The 23373-nt window shown below is 37.3% G+C and overlaps 1 protein-coding gene across 1 annotated transcript in view; it reads right to left on the bottom strand.

Moving 5' to 3' along the window:
* Positions 1–23373, bottom strand: part of kank1a (KN motif and ankyrin repeat domains 1a) — a 196545-nt gene that overhangs the window by 32892 nt on the left and 140280 nt on the right. Inside the window, 2 exon segments of the mRNA XM_051929544.1 lie at positions 4453–5960; positions 5962–7117. Coding sequence (XP_051785504.1) covers positions 4453–5960; positions 5962–7117 — 2664 coding nt within the window.

Genomic DNA, 23373 nt, shown 5'->3' with positions numbered 1-23373 from the left:
ATCAGGAATCGAGCAAGAGAGTGAGAAGCCAGCATCAGCTGATCGGACACCAGCCGATGCCGCGCCAGCTGATCAGCTGCCAGCTGAACGCATTTGCGCAGCCGATACACCTACGGCAAGGTTCACGTGGGAGGAATACCCAGACATTGATCCGTGGGAGCCGAACTGGCTACCGGACTTCACAAGACAGCATGGCTTGCTGTTGGACACGACAGATCACCCATTGCTGGACTACTTCAGGCTGCTCTCTCCTGATACTGCTTTTCAGCTACTCTCAGACGAGACAAACAGGTAGGCAGAGAAATTTTTTTGAATCGCGGGCTGCGCTTGCATCGCACTGATAGCGTGTGTTGCCTTGGTTCTTTTGATTCCAAATCTGGTTGCACGTGGCAGCTAATGGTATGTTTGTTATCCAAAACCTGCAAAAGCTAATGCTCAAATTCAAGTATTTCACAGTTTAAAGAATTATTTAATGAATTTAGAAAAAAAAAAACTAGCTAATTAGCAATAGTATTGCTGGCTTATAATTATTTCAAAGACCATGGGAAACGGCAGATGACCGGTTACTTAACACCGTGAAGCGTTGAGTGTACAATGTCATTACCCAAATTCTATGGACAATTGTGTTGCCCCGCGGAGAAGTCGATTCTGTTATTTTGAATGAATTTTAAGGCATAAATTTTTCGACTTATACGCAAGTATCTACGGTAACTGAGCTCGAGAGGTTCTGCAAGAAAAATGGGATAAACTGCCAGGTGTGCAAAGCTTGTAGAGACTTAAACCAAGAAGACTCAAAGCTGCAATTGCTGACCAAATAAAGTACTGATGGGCAAAAATGGCAAATTTATCCATTTACAATTAAATATACAACACAATAAAGTGTGCAAAAAATGAAGAGGTCTGAATATTTTCTCAACCCACTGTATATGGCACAACGTACACATTATAAAATAAAAATAACACATACAGCATATACATCACTAACATACATTGGCTGAGAAAATTCATTGAGCATAACATGCTACTTTTAATATTTTAAAACAAAGAATTTATCCAAAGCACTGTGTTAATTTACAACTTAAAATCACTCTCAGCAACGTTTTGAAATAATATGATGTAGAATTTATAAGTGTGATTTTTTTTTTTACCACCTTTTACCATAATTCACTTGTGTTTGGTGCATACTGGTGTACAGCTAGATTTTTTTTGTTGGTAGTGATTGCTACTAGGATAAATTAATTATGGAAAAAATTGACCAAATTTGTGCATAACCAAAGCTCTGTCCCAGTGAGAAGTATTTTTTTTGTTATTTTCATTTATTTTAGCATAATACTAAAAAAAACTATTATTTTTTGACCCCAACGCCAATTTGCATTTTAGCAGTGGCAAGAATGGAACATAACTGAACCGAGTTGAATTTCTATCCTAACTTAACACTAACTCCACATATAAATTATGTGTTTGTTTATTGTTTATTTCATTAAGGTCACTGGCAGATTTTTGTATAATATTTTATCCTATTGAATTACATGGATGTTGGTTCAAATCAATCTTTGATCAAATTAGTAATCTCATACAATTAAATTACATAATTATTAAATCATTATGGGCAAAATAAAAGTATAATACATGCATTAAAAGCAATATGATCAGGAACAGTTATGCATAACACCTCAGGTACTGTTTAAGCCTTATAAGCATTAAAAGATTTGATAACAGAACTTGATTTTATTAAAACATTAGTTTATACAGTATTTACAGCTAACAGTTTAGAAGTAAACCGCTTAGTAGTCAGCAGCAGTTGTCTTTCCTTACAGTGATATTTTGCATTTGACTGTAGTCTGTTTAAACAGCAGTTTTGTTAATGTAATAAGAATGGTATCCACACTTGAATGCCAAATATTTGTAACATTGCCTGGTCATGAAGAAATGTTATTGAACAAATTAATTAATCAAACTTTACTTCATACAGTTAGCTTTACGAGGCACACAATTACAGGATCCTTTAAACGAAAGCAAGAACACTTTTAAAAATGCTATGTAAAATACTCAGTAACCAAATTATGAAATAAAATTAGGAGATATCAATTGATCAAAGCAGCCGTTGTACTAGTCTGTAATGATGAAACCATTTTAACCATATAATCAATTGCTGCCACATCATACATAACAAGATGGCACAAACTGGGAGTAAACTGTGATCTTCCTATTACTCTTAAGAACAAATATTTCAGAGAACACCTAACAAGAACAAAGGCACATGAAAATATTAGGCAGAGAATACAAAACTATAGACTGGCTACCGAAACTGTGAAAGAGAAAAGAACCAGTGACATGTTGAAAAATGTGTGAAAAAATACTGGGCTAAAAATCCTTCAAAGAAAATTAGTGTATACCATACCTGATGAGGGGAATGTAAAATGTTGCCAACCAACGTACATTTTTGTGGAGTTGTTTAGAAAGGACAGTTTTGTGGGACCGACTCCATACAATGGAGTGACAACACAGAACATTACATAGATGAGATGGACACATCCTAAGCTTCTATTCAAAAGTCCCTGTAGCTGCTGGACTTTACTGCAAACATTCTTTTCTTTCAGATTGCTAAACTTGAATTGAGGGAGTTGAAGAAAAATAATGGAGTATATGATTCTTCGATTGATTCAATTTTTAATTCTAAATCTTTTTTCCTAGAAATGAAACTTCCATAATAATCTAAACATCCTCATGAAAAAAGTACAGACATTAATATCATCTGCATCACTTTTTTTCCTTTTTAATTTTAGCCTCATCTCACAAAACCATATACAAATTTTCCCTGAATTATATATCTAGAAGACTATAGTGTTTTCTTTGCAGGTTGCTCACTTATTTTATTTTGGGTTTTTTTTTTATGTTTTTACAGGGATTTCTTTTATATAGACTATGACTTCAGGGTCACGACACCTTAAAAAAAATTTGAAGAGTACTGATTTACTAAGGCTCTTTAGATTTACCTTTAAGTTAGGGCAGGTGAAAAAAATTCTGCTCTATCAGACACTTATTTTAAATTTAGCATGCAGCATTTCTTTGAGAACAAATTTATAGCAAAGCAAAACTGTTTAAAGAAATGCCTATTCATGAATTAGTACACAGCTCCTTACATTGAATCACAAATGAAGTTAGTAGTTGGCATTATGTTGCTAAATCTTAAAACTTTAAACTAAAATCTAAACTTGAAACAGTTAGCTGCAAGTTCTAATTCATACAGTAATGTAAATAATGCATCTGAGACAGCTACATGTTTAGGCACTTAGCCTAACTGCTGGCTTGGAAGCAACAAAGTTACATTTTTTTGTTTTTATTCAGGTAATCTTGTCTTTGATAGCCCGTTATAAAATTGCTTTATTTTTGTCTTTTCTAACAAAAGTCACTAAAACAACATTTAAGCACTTGTATCTATGTGACAGTGGCCCCCTATATACTGTATACTTATTTAATAAAGCCACCAAAAGCACTAACCCTTCATTTAAACCAGTGGTTTTAAATAATATAGACTTCATTGCCAATACCACAAAATACAATTTAGAAAATAGTTTCCTACTGTTTAGCTTTTCTGGATAAAAACAAGGATAAAACGGCTGACCATAATTTCAAACAATCAGATCATTTTTTGAAAAGTTCAGGCATAAGCAAACAAAATAACTCACTTGTTTAAGTGTAAAACTGTCATTTGAATGCATACATGATTGGAATGACAAACATTTAGACAACATATATACAAGGTGACATACAGAATATAAGCTACACATTATTGCCCAAAATTGACAAATAAGACAGCAAAATAAAAGTTTAGTTATTGTCCATATTTTGGCTACCAAGACCATTTGCAAAACTGAATCCCAAAAATGCCAATTAAACAACACCAGTGGCTTCACTGATCATTTCTGGTGTGTACCTATGTTGTTCACATGGCTACCGTAAGAAGAGACTTTAAGCAGGTCTACATGACATTCCACAAGCTCATTAGCAACAGAACGTTTCATGTGTTTTAAAATGTTTCCCACTGGATACATTTTACTTTATCACACATAATGCCAATTTTTAACCGTAATCTCAAAACTAATTACAGAACATCTATTGATGAATTAAAAATCACATTTTTAGAAGCTGCTTTCTTCAGAAACACTAGTATGCTGAATATGCTAAAGAGCAGCATTTGTATGTTATCTTATCTATCCCTTCCAACATTGGTAGCAACATAAAATTATATTAATCATTTATTATAGCTAATAGTTTTGTACATATTTATGAATAGCAACACTACTCAAACATTATGTAACAGAAATAGATAAGAAAATTACAGTAACATATAGCATGAAATTAGAGAATCAATACTTATACAAGGTGACAAAAATGAATGGCTTAGAAATTACAGTTTATTGAAAAAATACAAAACAGTAAAAATCTTACTTGAATCATCAGATGTCATGAAGTGGCCTTCTGGCATACTTCTGAGTTCTTCAGAACTTGCACATTTCATTGCTGAATTTATCGATGTCAATGTATTCATTAGCTGAGTGTTAAGAGAACCAATCTGAGTAGTTGGTTGTCCAAAGGCATCTGCAAGTTCACTGTAGTTCTCAGCCAGAAGCATTTGCTGCTCCTGCAGAAGCTTCTGAACACGTTCAATATAGTGATCCAAACCAGCATCCATTTCAATCTGTGTCTGTGATGCTTGATCAGAAGCAGCAACATATTCATTGCCAACTCCAATACTTCTTGTTTTCATCAGTTCAACTTCATGTGAAGGACCACAAGCAATACTGCGGGTTTTCACGCCAATCAGACAGTTTTCACTTATGTTAAAAAGGCCAACACCTAAGTCTTTGGTCTTTGCTACAATAGGTCTTTCCAACATATTCTCTGTGGTAACTAAAGTTCCAACTGCAATGGATCTAGTTTTAACAGATGTTAGAACATCTTTGATTTTGCCATCTCCAACACCCACTGATCTCGTCTCAGTGGTCAACGTACTTGTCTGCTTATCACTAGCTTTCAAATTTGTATTTGTGCAGGAGTCTGCAAAAACAACTGTGTCTGTGTTGGTAAACTTACTTACTAAATCATTTAGGGTATTTGTCTCATGAGAAATGGTCTGTGGCACAGCCATTACTGCAGATTCAACCTTTGCAATGCAATCTGTACTTACTTCCTGAGACACAAAATATTTTAAAGGACACACTGTTACATCCACAGAAGAGTCTCCACATCCAACTGACCTATATTGTTTAGCCTGTTCTTGTTTACTTTGCCAAAGACCAGAACTATCAATTGTTTCATCTGTATTGACTCCAACTTCACAAACATTTAGTTCCACACCCACATTCTTATTAGACATGATAACCTCACAACCAATAGACTGATCTTTGGTCTGGACATGTTCATGTATAACCCAGTTGCTCATGGGAACTTCTGGTCCATCTCTACTATCCTGCAGCATTGGTGTGCTGTTAACACCAATGGATGAGGTCTGCAGATCATGGTTCACACATGAATCAACATACTCCAAATGGTTTCCACAAGCTTTGTTTTGCATTTGAACGGACACTTCCACTGCAATGGTTCGAACTAAAGGTCTAGCCATCGAACCTTTATCAACCTTTTTTCTAGCTCCAGCTGCCTGCAGTTCCAACTTTAACTTGCTCATTTCCATTTCATGGGTGGTCTCTTTTAATTGCACCTCAAGCCTATATATTTTGTCTTTGAGAGCATCGATGGCTTGATGTTGCAGCTCAATTTCAGTCTCTGCCTCTGTAGTCACTCCCAGCATAGCTTCTGACACACCCACGCACACGTTCCTCATTTCTCTCTCAGTTCCCACAGCTATATCCCGACAATGTTTTGATGACTTGTAATAAACCACAATATCATTCATATTTTCATCAGCACCTACACCAACTGATTTTTTTTTCTTTTGCTTTCCGGCATGACTCAATTTTTTGTACGCAGTAACCCTGAGTTTCATAGTTGCTGTCTTGTATCTTCCTCTCCAAAGCTTGCATTTCTGCTGTTAGCTGCCTAAACTCTTGTATTCTTTGCGAACTCTGCTCCATGTTCTCAAGCTCATCTTCAGAGTCTATATGCAATTCTCCTCCCTGTCTGATTTCTGACATATGGTCTAGTTGTTCAGCATTTCCTGCACTATAGGATCTCTTTCGAAAAGCATAGTCAATGTTCAGGTTGGAGAGCTTTTGATTTCTCATTTGGGACATCAGCTGCCTCTTCTCCTCCTGCAACACTGAGATCTTAACTTGTAGAATTGGAATTGTTTTCACTTGTTCCTCTAACTCCTTGAGCCTTTTGAGAGCTACAACCATTTGCTCACGAATGTGCTGCAAGTGCATAGGGCTTACATTGGTAACAGGTGTGGCCACCCCTGAACTTATTGGACTATGACGAATGGAGCTACCCATAGATGAGGTAAAGTAAGGATTATATTCTCCATTAGATTGATATCCATTGTATAACTGCTGTTGGGAGTTAGGGGAAATCTGGATATGTCCACTGGATCCAGTAAAGGAGGACAAAGAACTGGTTGATCCCATTCCCCCAAAACTGGCAAGCCTAGGTCTGCGAAAATCACTAACAGGAGGCTGCATAAGCAGCCTCTCTTGTTCTAGTCGTCTTCGTGTTTCCATTAGTGTTTTCTCTACTTGTACGTTGTGCCTAGGAAATCTTGGGGACGGGGGTGGAAGCAGCTTGCCTTCAGGAACATTCAAAAAGGTAGGAGAGACCTCTTGCACTGCAGCTGACCTTACTTGAGCACATGCAGCTTGACTCTGAGCAGACAAAAACAATGGTGATTGCTTATACTCATCACTGTTTGAAGAGGACAAGGATTCTGTTGAGGTCCAATCGACTGTGGGGCCACCACCACTTCTGGGTGTTGTGGCAGACTTCACAACTTTGGGCTTTCTCTGGATATTCAACTTCTTGATTGTATTTCCCCTTTCAATATCATCGACATATTTGAGAAAGTCAAGATCTAGTTGATAACCATATGGTGTTTCCAGATAATAGGGTGCAGAAGAGTCCTTGTCATCATTTAGACTTAGGTTTGCATCATTCTTGTCTTCTGTGAAAGAAGAAGAAAATATTCGCATTACTCAATGAACTAACTATTTCCAAGTTTTACAAATCAAATGGCACAAATTAATTTTAAAAGAGTAATGCAAGGCAATCATATGGGGACATAACTTTCCAAAGATCTTTGGTACCTGTCTCATTGCACTAATCAAGTAAGTGGAAGTTATCTGTTAACTGAGCCTTAAAACAGTTTAAAAATGTAAGCAGGCAATTTTGCCTATTATTGTGGAAAAAATACAGAAGAACGTAGATTATCCAAATGTCAAATTAGAACCATCACCTACCTGAACCACCACCATTCCAGCAAATAACTTTAATACACCACTTTAGTATCTCTCCTACCAGAAAAGGTGTCTTTGAAATGTATGCAGATATGCTCTCCCTTTTACCCCTCCACACATTTAACGCTATGCATCAGAATAAATTTTCCCATGCTTTTGCACATGAACAAGAAGGCTGCAGATGAGATTAAAATATGTGGTAATGGTTAAAAACTGTGAAGGATAGTGTGAAATGCTGCTAAAGAGCATGGTTCAAAGAGAAAAAAAATCAAGTTCATATACAGTACTTAAAAAATAACCTTTCCCAAAATTCATTATACTCTTATTTAAAGAAGTGATTTATAGCTGAAACAGTGCAGAACATTTGTCAAGAAAAAAAAAAAAATACTGTATACATTTTTTCAAAATGTTTTGTTTATTATTTATAAACCATTCCTTAAACAAACTAATACTTCAAAATACAGTAGTAATAACCTTGAGCACAATAATTTAAATTGTAGGCCTAATTATACTTTGTTTTGTATAAACTGGGCATTCTCACATGTTTGATTATTCAAACTAAATTTGGTCCCAATTACAGTGGATAATTTATGTCCCACTGTATACGAAATCATACGGTACATTTACTTAAAACATAGGTCGTTTGATGATGATAGAGTTAATGAAGTTCACAAAGAAAAAAAAAAAAACAAACAGAAAAATATGGGAACAATGTGGTCCTTCCTTTCTAAATAAATTTGTCTTTTTCCTATTCAAATCCCTATAATTATATTAAACTTTTAGTAGAATCCAGACCATTACTAAGCACACCAATACACACTCACTGAAAAGCAGACAGTTTAACATTGCCACTCTACCAAACCTGACACTAGGAGAATTTAAACTAAGCATACAGCAACTGGGCAAAGGTCCAGGTCCAGTCTTCCAGAGCTATAAAACAGCATCACTCACCATCATGCTTCTGTACTGATAATAGTTTTAGAATGAGAAAATTGAAAAATTAACCATGAAAATATGTTAACAGTACATCGGACCTACTTGGCCCTAAAGACTTGCACCAAAATCCAGTTAATACTGACAACAGTAATTTAAGCAGACTTTATGTACTTGCAATTTATCCTAAATATAAAAAGAATTTGCAAACAGGTATTACAGAGAAAAACAAAATACTTTGCCACTTTTAAAACCATTACTAAAATGCTAAGAATTCAAAAACAAACCTGTGATACAAATTAGATATCCAATATTTCAAAACATTTATACTCAGAAAAGCTGATCAAAGAAGAATCAGGAGAAAAAAAAAAGTAAAATATGCTTTTCAGCAGCAGGCTGCACCACAAGAGTTAGTCTGTATCAGGTGACCATGTGCGTGGCTCTGAACCATGTGCTGAAAGATTCCCCCAGAGAAAAAGAAAGGTAAACATGCAGTTGAGTAAATATAGCTTTGTATCGTGTCAGACCAAAGTAACAAAACACAGCCATCTTCACTAATGCAAAAGCAAAAATGGATGTTGTTTGTGTAATAACATTTCTTTAATTCCAGATCTATTATGGTGGAAGGACAAAAAAAAAACCAACATCATCTTATACAACTTATATACAGTAGCTCACAAGACAGGAAGTCTAAAAATGAACAAAGAGAGTGAACTATCAAATTTTGAGACTGGTTTACAAATTATGAAGTTTTCTTTCTAAACATGATTCAGTTAATTTTAGCAATTCTGCTGTCTATATTAGTTTTCTCTCTGCAGCTCTTCAATACATTAGAAAAAAGAGACAAATAAAAAGCTCTAACATGGCACATTTTGCACCACTTGCATCTAGTATAAGATTAAATAAAACTCTTACCGTACGTTTTTTTGCATTGACTTGATGTTTCTGGCAACCAGCATTCTGGTTTCATGTAATGAAAGCAAGCTGCTGTCTAAAACGCTCTCTGTGCTCTCACTCCTCACCCCAAAAGGGAAAAATTCCACTATTAGTGTAAACTTAGCCTGCTGCAGCTTGGCTCCTCATAGGCTGCAGGCTAAACCAATGAAATGTATCTACCCAGCAAGCTCCTATTGCTTCTCAGAGGAACACTTTTTAAAGTTACCTTTCAACTGCTTTAACACATTCATTCACTGCTCTCGGCTTACTTTTCCCTTTGCTTTATTCCAGTCATCTAAATATATTCATACATCTCTTTCATAAAACTCATTCATTAATATTACAAAGTTAATTAACTAAATAAATGCTTGCCTGCAAAATTATGAATACTGTAACAACTGAGAGTCAAACAAAACAGACTGAAGATTATGTAGTGTATTAAAATAAGATAAAAATCAATCAATCATTAAGCTATATATATATATATATATATATATATATATATATATATATATCTGCGGTGGGTTGGCACCCTGCCCGGGATTGTTTCCTGCCTTGTGCCCTGTGTTGGCTGGGATTGGCTCCAGCAGACCCCCGTGACCCTGTGTTCGGATTCAGCGGGTTGGAAAATGGATGGATGGATATATATATATATATATATATATGTTTGGGAATATTTTGTTTTGTTATAAATGCTTCCAGAATATTTAAAAAAAAAAGTTTTGGTTTAATGAATGTAAACAATGTCTGCTTAAACACAGACCTTATAAGAGAGAGAGAGCACAAATCGCTATGGGAAGTAGGAGAAGAAACAGTCAACTTCAGGTAGTACCTGAGACCCAAGTATTCACGTTGTTACTACAGAGGCTCTACATAAGATCTTGGAGGTTGGAAAGCTGCCTGAATTTAACAAAGAAATACATCAGAATAAAGGAAGGACTATGTAATGTCACTGTTTTGCATCTTGTTGCTTATTATAGGATTCAAATACACACAAAACTAAAAGGGTACTTAAGGCACTTTATTTTCAGACTCAGCTAATTTCAGATAGAAAAGCTCTGAGCATAGATTCCACCAGGCATACAGGTGAACTATCCACAACCTTCTCCCTATAGAAAGTCAATTTAACATGGCAACATCTATTAACATTTCTGTGATCCCTTTCTGTATGTAACCATATAAGAATACTGTACATACAGTATCAGCTTTCCTTTGAAAACAAAGTTCAGTTTCAAACAAGAAACTATTGGATCCAGTCAGCCACTGACAGGGTATCCAAAGTGAGTTACAGAACATGTTGCCATGTTGGACCTCCCAGTCAGTCAATCTGAACTAAATGATGTACTGGATTCTAGGAATACTAACCATTCTTCCACCTCTGATGGGTTGCCCCCTCCAAGGTATTACCTTTATGAAGTCAGCTGTATCCCCTATGTATTCAGATATTAAAGCCGGCTCTGTCCACTGCTAAACTGAATACATTTCTTTAATGAATTAGGTAAACCTTTAGCAAGAAAACTCTAAACGATGCCTCACAAAATAGCTTAAGACTATATTTGAACTCACCAGACTGCAGTTAGTATATATCTGCTTATCCATAAAATAGACATAGCCCCACATCTATTCCAGCCAGCAGCTCTCCTGGCTCTGGATGCTGAGAATTAATTTGACCATATGGAATGGATATTTTTATGACAGGTCATGAATATCATGGGATTCAGTGAAGGCTTTAAGAATATGGCCACAACACTATATTCCTTCCCTACAAATGTTGTTCTTTCTAATTCAGACATCTCCCTCCCTATGCAAATTTATAAGGGGGCCAGCCAGTGACATCCAGCCTCTTGCTTGAGGCCTTGCTATTGCTGACCATTTCACAATCCTATTGAACCAATAGCTGTATTTAGGTTACCTCATAAAATTTCTCTCTATGCCAACAAGATTCTGCGCTTCTTTTGAAATGCCCCCTTAATCTCTCTCATGTGCTTAATTTACTTAATTCCTATGGCAAATTATCCAGACATTGAATCAACTGCTCTAAACCTACTCTTCTTCCATTGATTCGTTGCTATATATGGACTTAGAAATGAATTCAACACAATACAGTTAACATTAGTTAGGGGGCTGTTTTGAAACAAGTGTCACAAGACTAGATAACAAAAGTTTACCCAGACAAGTTAAGCATGTTCTAGACCTTATAAGTAATCAACCATTAAACCAAAAGCATATGACTAATCAACCTTATTTTAACTACAAAAGAATCTTCTATCTAATAAGGGCCTCCAAAATAAGGAAGTTCTGAACCACTGACTGCCCAGTAGGTATGCATCAACTTGAACTTGATGCATGTTGCTACAGGTGCCAATGATATGTATCCATGTTGGCTGGTTGAAAATGCGATGTGTGTGTAAGGTGCATACTAGTACTCTGTCAATAGTTGTACACATCCACAGTGGATTCAGACCTTTACTGAGTGTATACTATAGTTAAGACAATTTCAATAACGGGCCTTCCTTGATTTTATATTTTCTTTCCTCAGTATTAGCACATCATTTCCCCCCTAACCCCCCCCCCCCCCCCCCCCCCCCCTTAAATCCTTTCCTTTTTCGCTTTATGTTTGCATTTCCATGCATTTTTGCCTACATGTTGTACATCAGGGCCAGTTTAATCCATTCTTGTGAAAAGATACATGCCTAATATAAACAAATGAAGAACTTGAATATTTATTTAAATACAAAATAAAACTCACTTTAATAGGATTTAAATGGGAGCAACAAGTGAGTTTGGGGAAACGTTTCTGCTGTGAAAATTTACAGCAAGGTTTTACCAGTAAAAACTGAAAATGGACATTTACAATACCATGTGCCCCTGTCTATACCTCTGTTACTTCAAAATTGACTGCAAGAGCAATAGCTTCTTACACAGCAAACATCAGAAGCTAAAAATTATCATGAACACATTCGAGAATACCACTCTTCTCTAGCGTTTGCTTCCATGGGTGCACAGATAATGCAACCTCCTGGCCACGGACCATACTGTTTTAAAATACACGGGCAAATTTATCACCAAATCTCTCCACTATACGCTAACAATTCTACCTCTCCAGGATATGGACAGTTGTATGTTTTTGACACAGCGCAAGCTACTGAAGTACGCTTACAAAATAAAGCAAACTCTGCATGCAGTGAAAATTTACTTCTCCAGCTAGATTCCATGCTCAGAACCATCAACCCCTTCGCTACACTAAATCATACAAACACATGCATGAAAATCGCTCGGTCCAATCCAACAGCATCTGTATGAATGGTTTTCAAGGAAAACCCTAGGCAAGGTTTACGACGATACAATGCCATGACATGTCACACCGACGTTGCGTTGATTTTCGTCGGAGAAGATGGCGAACCGCCTGCCAAAAGGGACATTTGCATCTATCCCATAGGCAACTCCTGTAAACAGATTTCCACACTCAAAGGACTATCAGACGCACTGCAAGCAAACACTGAAAATAACGTACGTGTAGGCAAAATGATCATATTACAGTCCACATTTCCAGGAAGTCCAAGATACATGCAACAAAACTATCAGGATGCTATGGCCATAGTACGTAAATTCAGAAAGCCTGATTTATTTATCACTTTCACATGATATCCTGCTCTCCCAGAAATTCTACATGCACTGTCGGATACCCAAAGACCAGAGCACAGACCTGATACCAGTCTTCAGCCACAGTCAGTTGTAAGTGGCTTTTTCTAGGGTTAGATCTTTCGACTCATTATCTGTCTTCTCCACCAAAACGCCTATGCACAACTACGTCTTTCAAGAAGTATTTATTTTTTCTTGATTTCTGAATTCCTTTCTCACCGTTTCCCATTCCTATTCTTACACTGCCGTATGCTACGGCGGGCGTCGGCTAGTATTGACTATATCTTTACAGGCTGAGGGGTGACAAAAATAAATAGCACAAAAATAAGCATGAAAACAGCACATCAGCCAGTCAAAATATGCCAGATTATCATTTTTTATGCACTAAATAATGAACAGAAGAGAATTGTATAGGTTCTAAAAGGGCATCTGTTAAGAGTTTCAACAGGATGTAGCGACAACACTTAGAAATGTTCAGATTTAGAAAATGAGGCATTTATGTTCAACAAAATTGAATTACTTTCATATTTTCCCTAAAATAAATCATAATTCTTGATTGTATATGTTACAAGGCAGCTAAAGTTTGTAATTCCAAGTCTTAATTTCAGCAGACAAACAGTAAGGAACAGCAGCCAAAGTTTTGGACACCTTTGAAACCACATTTTACCAGGTGCAAAACCCTCTACCAACAACTGTATTACAAACTAAAAACAGACTATAAACTGTATGAGGCTCAAATGCATAAACACAAACTTGCTGGTCAATAACAATGTTGCAATTAAAATAAAACTTTGATAGAAATATCAAATGTAGAAAACACAACTAAAAGGACAGCATTCTGTAAATATCATGCTAACTAGTCACACATTTCTTTCTATATTCATCATTTTTTAAACTAAGTAAAAAACAGTATTGCCAAATAGTTTAACTTGCAGATCTTTTAACCTAGACCCTAAACAAATCTTAAATCTTTCCACAGTTTACAGTTTTTTTGGAGCAGCCTCTGTGCTCTCATCTGGAAGTGCATAACTTTTAAGTATTTTAACTAAACACCTGAAAAATGTATTCCCTAGAGTTGTTGTTCGCTATATACATTTTTTAAGCAAATTTTTGACAAATATGCAAAAAGGTCAGAGGATGGAAGGCACAGGTGTACAAAGAAAAGAAATAACCCTATGTAGACATCAAATCACAAATCCCATCCATGCGACCTTAGCCACGCCATTAATTCTTGCAGAAGATAGTTCAAATAGCATAAGAAGAAATTTCAAACACAACATTTTGCACAAAGAACAGTATTACTGTAAAGACGAAAGAGAAGGAGCAGAAAGGTCCAGAAGAATGAAGTCTTGAGAAGTAAAAGGAATATATCAAAATATATTGCAACATAACTCACCAAAAGGTTGTGACTCAAGGTCAGTCAGTGTCCAAAAACTTTTCAAAGTGGAATGTGTACAGAGGGTGAAATACAGGTGATGTACAAATTTGAACTGTTAATGTTGATAATTTGAATTTTAAGAATTAGAAGTAATGTTCTTAAAAATTTGTTCCCAGTCATGATTTTCAGACAGTGGTAGATCATATTCCCAGACTGACTGAATATGCAACAGAAACTTTTTATATAATTAACATATTTATCATCCTATACTGACAGTGAAAGATGACTGAGTGGAGTATGGATAAAGCAAAAATGAACCTCTGTTTCCAAAAACTTTCACATCTGCCATGGTCTACTTTTATGATAAGATGTATCTGTGAATGTATGCAATGTACTTCAGGGCGCTGTGCAAACAGCAGCCTTTTCACAGAAGCTCCATATTTCTCACTCTGTTTTTCTTTTTGTTTCTGAACTTATTTACTAGTTACCAGTCTTATTTAAAATTAGAATTGATCTGGGTCACTGTTAGTAGTAGCTAGAAATCAGAAAAATGGATTTTAAATGTATCTTAAATTTACAGACGAATGGCAACGCGTGCAAACCCATGTGCAGGCTGGTCTTGACTGCACTTCAAAACGTGCTGCAAACCTCGATGGAGTCACGAAGAGGACCTGAAGGATGCCTCGTGTCCACAACACATCAAACATTAAGAGACGCTGAGAAAATATAAAGCGGGTTGTATTAAATACTCTTGTAATTGGCTATTTGCACTGTGATCGTGAGCGCCTAAGCAGCTCAGTTACATTTTACCACAGGTGCTGTTTGTCTACAGATGGAGAGGGCAACGTGCAAGAAAAAGAATAAAAGCAAGGCGAAAAGGTTTTAGAACTGGTCTACTGTCTTTTGTAATAGACAATGTTTGATTGTTGTGAAATAAGAAGGAGGAACCATTTGCACTTATAGTTGGTCAGGGAGAAAACAAGTGTAGTGACATTTTGCGCTTGAAGAGCTGGCTTTATTCTAATTGAAGCCGACAGAAACTCAGTCCGGTGTGAAAAAAAAAAAAAAAAGACAGAAGGGGACTGGTCATCTATGTGAATAATGATCTGCTGGAAAAGGGAGCATATTACAGTTAAAACTACAGTCTGTAATTCAGACATTGAAATTCTAGCTGTCGTAATTATTACGGAATTATTCTGGATGGGGGCTGTGGGGCATGTGTTGGTGAAGAAAGATACACTGATCTTGTTTTCCGACAACGCAGTGATCTTTGCGGAGTCAATGTAAGTTCTAATCAGGGCTCTCGAGAGACTAAGCGAGGAGTCTGAGTGTCCGGGCTTGCGAGTGTCCTGGATAAAAACCAAGATCCAGGCCTTTAATTACCACTTGGACACAGCCATCAGCAGTGTGTCTGTCTGAGGAGAAAATATCATCCACGCTGAGAGGCTTTCTTATCTTGGTATCCACATTCATGTCTCTGGTGACTCTTCCTATGAAGGCAATAGATGGATAGGGAGAACATGGGGGAGTCATGAGGTTGCTAGAAAGGGTTGTGTGGAGCTCTCGATATCTCGATACACGGGAAAAGCTGACAGAGTTAGTCCTTGAGTTCTTAAGGGCTGTGCTGACCAACTTTGTGGTGTTCTCTGTCACCTGTTCAGCCTGTCCAAGGATTGAGAATGTGCCAATGCTGTGGCAAACATCCAGTTCCAGTTCCAAAGAAAGCAAGCGCCTAATGACTACAGACCAATAGCACTTATATCTCACACCATGAAGACCTTTGAGAGACTGGACCTGAACTATACAAGTCCTCTTGTGGTAGACCACCTGGACCCACCGCAATTTGCCTATCAGACAAAGACTGAGATGGAGTATGTGATTATCTATTTGCTCTACAAGGCTTATCCTCACCTGGGCAAAGCTGGTGGCACTGTAAGGTTTATGTTGTTTTATTCATCCCACGCCTTCAATAAAATCCAGCCATTACTGTTAAAGGGTAAACTCAGATGCAGTATATGCAAGTGAATGTTCCTACAGTGTCCTACATAATGGACTAGTTGTCAGGCAGACCGCAGTTTGTGAGACTCAAGGAAAGTGTTTCTGATACAGATGTGGGAAGCACAGGAGCACCACAAGGAACAGCCCTGTCTGCTTTTCTCTTCACTCTGTACATCTCTGACTGCAAATAAAGCACCAGGTCATGTCACGTGCAGAAATTCTCAGATGACTCGGCACTTATAGGGTGTATTGATAAAAGGGATGAGGCAAAGTATATAAGTCAGGCAGATAAGTTTTTTCTTGGTGCAAAGAGAATTGTCTGCATCTGAATGTCACCAAAACCAAGGAACTGGTTATTGACTTTCACCACACAAAGAGTGAATGTAGAAGTGGTCCATATTATTGACAGGTTGGACTGGTCTCAGAAGCACAATGGAACTATATAAAAAAGGGCAGAGCAGGCTCTTCTTCCTTGGGAGACTGCATTCCTTTAATATGGGAAGTGACATCCTTCACATCTTCAACAATTCTGTGATGGCCAGTGCAATTTTCTACGCTGTGGTGTGCTGGACTAATTAAAAGGGCAAGCTCAGTTATAAGATGCACTCTGGACCCCCCTGGAGGTTATAGCAAAGGATGCTACACATCTTGGCTGTGACACACTCTGAGTACTTTCAGCTAACAATTGATTCAGCAGAAAGTGTCAAGAAATGCTCCTTTCTACCAATAGCAACAAGTCTACAAATGCAATGTCACAACATTTTTTTAACTTTACTACTTTATAGACACTCTGGTGTGTTTTCAGACCAAAGCATCTACGTATATTTAGTTATCTGCCTACCTACCTATTTAATTATTCATTTATTTAATCTATCTATTCATTTATTTAAAGAGCTTCTGTAAAAAGACAAAAGTTCCCTCTGAAGACAAATAAAGTTTTATCTATCTGTTTTCATCTTTTTGTTCTTGCCCTTCTTACAGTTCATTTCTAACCCCTACGTCCATTCTGCTTGGATAGGCTCTAGTTATTTGTGACCTTACACCTTCATTCTGAAAGTGGATATATGTATTTTCCACACCTGTTAGAAACTGTGGTAAAGTGCTACATTAATTTAAACTGCCATGGGATTAAATATTAAACAGTTCAATCAAAACAAACTGAGGCAAGACAAGGTGAGTGTTCAAAGCCAAGGTTGAGCACATTATCTATGGTGTCTGAAGATGACAATCACTCGGCCTCAGACTTATATCTGCCATGCAGTAGAATGGTTCTTAGCTGTCTGTACTATAACAAGACTGCGAATTAAAACAGGGGGGACCGTGATTTCTGACCACGCACCTCTCATCATGGAGCTTAAATACTATGCCTTACACAGTCATCTCATTGCTGGCATCTTAACCCCCTGTTCATTAGTAGATGAGAACTGTACAGAATTAATCTCAGAACAAATAGATTAATTTGCTGAATTAATATTTAGAAACAAATGCAGCCTCACAGGTCACTGCAGGAATACTATGGGAAACCCTGAAGGCATTTTTAAGAGGCCAAATTATTTCTTATCGTTCCCACAAAAATAAATTGGAAACCAAGAAGGCTTTAGAGTTAATCAGCAAAATTACCAGAATAGATCACGAATGTGTCAGGTCTCCTAATGAGGCACTTTATAGAAAAAGACAGGTTTTGTAATTAGAATTTAATGTTTTGACAACAAAAGAAACAGAACAGCTCATCTTTACATCATGACATCATTAATATGAAATCAGAGAAAAGGCTAACAAGATCTTAGCTCAATAAATCCATAAGCAGGAAGTTCACATCGCAGTAACAGAAATTACCAACACAGAAGGAAACAGAATCATTGACCATAAAAATATAACCCACACATTTACAGAATACTACAAGTCCTTATATTCTATTCAGTTTAAAGAAGGTAAGACACAATCTAATGAGATTTTTGATGCATTACAAATATCACAGCTTAATACTCTTTGTGAAGAGGAACTGGATAAACCTCTGACATTCTCACAATTACTAGACTCTATAAACTCACTCCAATGTGGGAAAGCAGCAGGCCCTGATAGCTACCCAGGTAAATTTCATAAAGAATTTTCAAACAAGTTAGCTCCACTATTGTTAGCAACATTTATAAAAGTGAGAGATAATAAAATTCTACCTCAAACTTTTTGCCAAGCTTTAATTACCGTCTTCCCAAAAAACCAATAAGGACGTATTACAATTTGCATCATACAGATCAGTTTCACTTCTGAATAATAATGTTAAGATACCCTCCAAAGTTATAGTTAGAAGGATTGAGAAAGTGCTTCCTTCTTCTTTTGGCTGCTCCCGTTGCCACAGTGGATCATCTTCTTCCATATCATCCTGTCCTCTGCATCTTGCTCTGTTAAACACATCACCTGCATGTCCTCTCTCACCACATCCATAAACCTTCTCTTAGGTCTTCCTCTTCTTCTCTTGCCTGGCAGCTCTATCCTTAGCATCCTTCTCCCAATATACTCGGCATCTTTGCTCTGCACATGTCCAAACCAACACAATCTCGCCTCTCTGACTTTGTCTCCCAACCGTCCAACCTGAGCTGACCGTCTAATGTCCTCATTTCTAATCCTGTCCATCCTTGTCACACCCAATGCAAATCTTAGCATCTTTAACTCTGCCACCTCCAGCTCTGTCTCCTGCTTTCTAGTCAGTGCCACCGTCTCCAACCCATAAAACATAGCTGGTCTCACTACCGTCCTGTAGACCTTCCCTTTCACTCTTGCTGATATCCGTCTGTCACAAATCACTCCTGACACTCTTCTCCACCCATTCCACCCTGCCTGCACTCTCTTTTTCACCTCTCTTCCACAATCCCCATTACTCTGTACTGTTGATACCAAGTATTTAAACTCATCCACTTTCGCCAACTCTACTCCTTGTATCCTCACCATTTCTACGGACCTCCCTTCTCATGTACACACATGCCTCTGCTTCCTTCTGTAATATCACAAAACCAAATTTGATATACAGTGATCCCTCGCTATATCGCGCTTCACCTTTCACAGCTTCACTCTATCGCGGATTTTATATGCAAGCATATTTAAATATATATCGCGGATTTTTTGCTGGTTCGTGGATTTCTGCGGACAATGGGTCTTTTAATTTCTGGTACATGCTTCCTCAGTTGGTTTGCCCAGTTGATTTCATACAAGGGACGCTATTGGCAGATGGCTGAGAAGCTACCCAACTTACTTTTCTCTTTCTCTCTCTTGCGCTTTCTCTGATCCTGACGTAGGGGGTGTGAGCAGGGGGGCTGTTCGCACACCTAGACGATAAAATGCTGAAAGATTATCTTCACGTGCTACCTTCTGTACAGCTGCTTAGTGAAGCGACATGCTGCACAGTGCTTCGCATACTTAAAAGCTCGAAGGGCACGTATTGATTTTTGCATGTTTGTTTTTCTCTGTCTCTCTCTATCTCTCTCTCTCTCTGCTCCTGACGGAGGGGGTGTGAGCTGCCGCCTTCAACAGCTTTGTACCGGCGGTGCTTCGCATACTTAAAAGCAAACAGCCCTATTGATTTGTTTGCTTTCTCTGTCTTTATGACAGTCACTGCTCCTGACGCACACTCCTTTGAAGAGAAAGATATGTTTGCATTCTTTTAATTGTGAGACAGAACTGTCATCTCTGTCTTGTCATGGAGCACAGTTTAAACTTTTGAAAAAGAGACAAATGTTTGTTTGCAGTGTTTGAATAACGTTCCTGTCTCTCTACAACCTCCTGTGTTTCTGCGCAAATCTGTGACCCAAGCATGACAATATAAAAATAACCATATAAACATATGGTTTCTACTTCGCGGATTTTCTTATTTCGCGGGTGGCTCTGGAACGCAACCCCCGCGATGGAGGAGGGATTACTGTATTAAAGGCAAACACTAAGTTTCTAATCGTCAGCATTTGTTTAATGTAATACATTCACCCATAAAATCTAACACCTCAGAGATCTTATTACCTTTGGATGCAATAAAAGCATTTGGCATTGTTGAATGGGACTGCCTATTCATCACACTGCACAAATTTGAGATTGGCTCAAATATGTGTGCATGGATCAAACTACTTTTTACCAGCCCAGAAGCTTCTGTTTCTATTAACATCATTTCAAACTAGAATGTGGTACTTGACAAGGATATCCCCCTATTACCACTGCTTTTAGCAGTCACCATTGAGCCATTAGCCATTCACATTAGAAATTTATCAGAGATAAAGGGGATTACCAGAGAATGACTTGAATAGAAAAAATATCACTATATGCAGATGATCCATCCATCCATCCATTATCCAACCCGCTATATCCTAACTACAGGGTCATGGGGGTCTGCTGGAGCCAATCCCAGCCAATACAGGGCGCAAGGCAGGAAACAAACCACCGCAGGGCACCCCATATACATTCAATCTAATTTCTTAAAGAATGATTTTTTTATTATTCTCTCATTTATGTGGAATACAAAGGGCGGCACAGTGGCGTAGTGGTAGTGCTGCTGCTTCACAGTAAGGAGACCTGGATTTGCTTCCCAGGTCCTCCCTGTGTGGAGTTTGCATGTTCTCCCCGTGTCTGCATGGGTTTCTTCCAGATACTCCAGTTTCCTCCCACACTCCAAAGACATGCAGGTTAGGTGCATTGGCAATCCTAAATTGTCCCTTGTGTGTGCTTGGTGTGTGGGTGTGCATGTGTATGTGCCCTGCAGTGGGCTGGCACCCTGCCCGGGGTTTGTTCCTGCCTTGTGCCCTGTGTTGGCTGGGATTGGCTCCAGCAGACCCCCGTGACCCTGTGTTAGGATATAGCGGGTTGGATAATGGATGAATTCAAAACATACACGCATCCAAAGGGTGACTCTACAACGGCCTAAAGCAGAAGGGGGCATGCCACTACCTAACTTTTGATTTTATTACTGGGTGGCAAATACACAAAATAAAAGACCTGGACATGTGCAGAAAGTGTTAAATATAGACAAGCCTGTTTTGCAATAGAAATATAATCTTGCTTATTGTCATAAGCTCTATTCTGTTCCCCAGTAAATACAAATTATCATCAATATGCTAATAATTCAATTGTCCATCAATCACTCAGAATATGGAACTGATGCAGAAGCACTTTAAGGCAGAGAAGAGAAGCACTTACCTGTTGCACCTCTACATGATAATCACCTTTTTCTACCTTCTCAAACCTACAAACCTACACATGAAAATAAACCTGAACTTGAATAATCAACTAGTTTATAAGAATGAATACAGTGCACATTTTTATATTCATATTCTTAATGCCCCTAAAACAGAATCATGACAAAAATATGGAAACATCTTAAATATTTTAGCAGATGGAAACTGAAAAGTAAAGATCAACACTCACAAAAACAAAACAAAAAAAGTGCTGTTCAGACAATATATTTGTAACACACTAGTTTAATTCTAACTTAATATTAGACAACCAGTGAAGGGAATTTGCCAATTTTATTTCTTAGGGGACAGTCGTCCAACTGACTTATGGTAAATCGATTTATGCAGAATTTACGTTAAAAATGTGAACCAAACATGTGGCTGTTACTTGAAAGTTGTCATCATTTTAAGTAAAAATAGGCTAAGAATAAATACATTAGTCAGTACTGTGAGAACTTAAAAAAAGAAACAGAAAAACCTTTTATACCTGAACCTTTCACTCGAAGTACATTATTCTTGTTTACAACTCTGTATACACTAAATATTAAATTACAAGATCATCAAATCTCAGTCCTGCCATATACATAATGTTTGCAACAGGAAAAAGGGAATAAAATAAGAATAGTTTGTCTAAACACACAGAATTCAATTTAACATCCAGTCTCTTCTGAGCATAATTTTCCATTTACTTCCAAACATACATTGTTGGCACAAATGAAGTACTTCAGACACTGTAATTACATTTGCCTTCAAGCATTTACATACGTTTACTACTGAATTTCCTTTATCATAAACATAACAGACACTAGTATTGGTGCACTGTTAAAGAAAGTGCGCCATCTTCCTCATTCAAATAACAATGATGTACTCCTGCCAGATTTTCTTCTCTTCCGGCATAACATTATGTAGGGTGGAAAAGAATTTACAAATGATTAGAGTTCTGCTGAAAAACATGTGGGTGTTGACAGCATGCTGCATATATAGGTTTACTTTAATTTTCTTGCCATTCCTTCTAGCTGAAGGATGGGAAAACATAAAGACAAGGAAAAGCAGTTCATAAACATGTTGCAACTTGCCTTGCTGTGCATTCTAGAATCCCATATCTTATATTTTTGGATTTAGTATCTGTATTTCTGACTGACTGTAGCATTTGTTTATTAAGAAGCAAATTGTTTCTCATTTTTGTCTTTTTATTAATATAAAAGATATTTGAGTCATACAGGGGAAAAAAAAAAATCACTAGAATAGCATACAGAAACTACTAAAAAGAGATATAGGCTAGATTATCTATCCTGCTTTATGAAGTACAGCTGAACTTATTGCAATGTCTCGTTTACTAATGGCAATTCTTGTCTTATTGCCGAACATGTGCTTTTCTCTTCTAGTGAATCGAAAAGATTCTGCGAGGATGCTATGACCTATATAGAAACAGATCTATATACAGATGTTAGACTACATTTACATTTAAAAGATAATATTTTGATACTAGGCCAGACTTCAATTCTAGCACAGCCATATATATGCATACACACAGAGCACAAGTCTTAACTGACATGAAAAATCAAGAGCCCTATGAAATATGCACTTCACACATGAGATTCTGATTTTCACAGGGCTCTGCATTTCTCACTACACCTGCAGCAAGGGGCACAAAGAAAAGAACATTAGTTGGACTGACATGCCATCACATACCACATGAACACACATCAACACTAAATTAAAACTAAACCACTATAAAGACTGCATTGAAAAATAGACTGATTTATAGCATTATGTTCTGCTTAAGCAAAAGAAAAAGCATTTTAGAGAAGAGAGAAGAAAAAAAATCTAACTTAGATTCAAATATCTTTTTATGACTTTTAATCTGGTT

Source organism: Erpetoichthys calabaricus, chromosome 7 (genome assembly GCF_900747795.2).
Source record: "Erpetoichthys calabaricus chromosome 7, fErpCal1.3, whole genome shotgun sequence".
Classification (NCBI taxonomy): Eukaryota; Metazoa; Chordata; class Cladistia; order Polypteriformes; family Polypteridae; genus Erpetoichthys; species Erpetoichthys calabaricus.
This window is presented reverse-complemented; position numbering and strand designations above follow the sequence as displayed.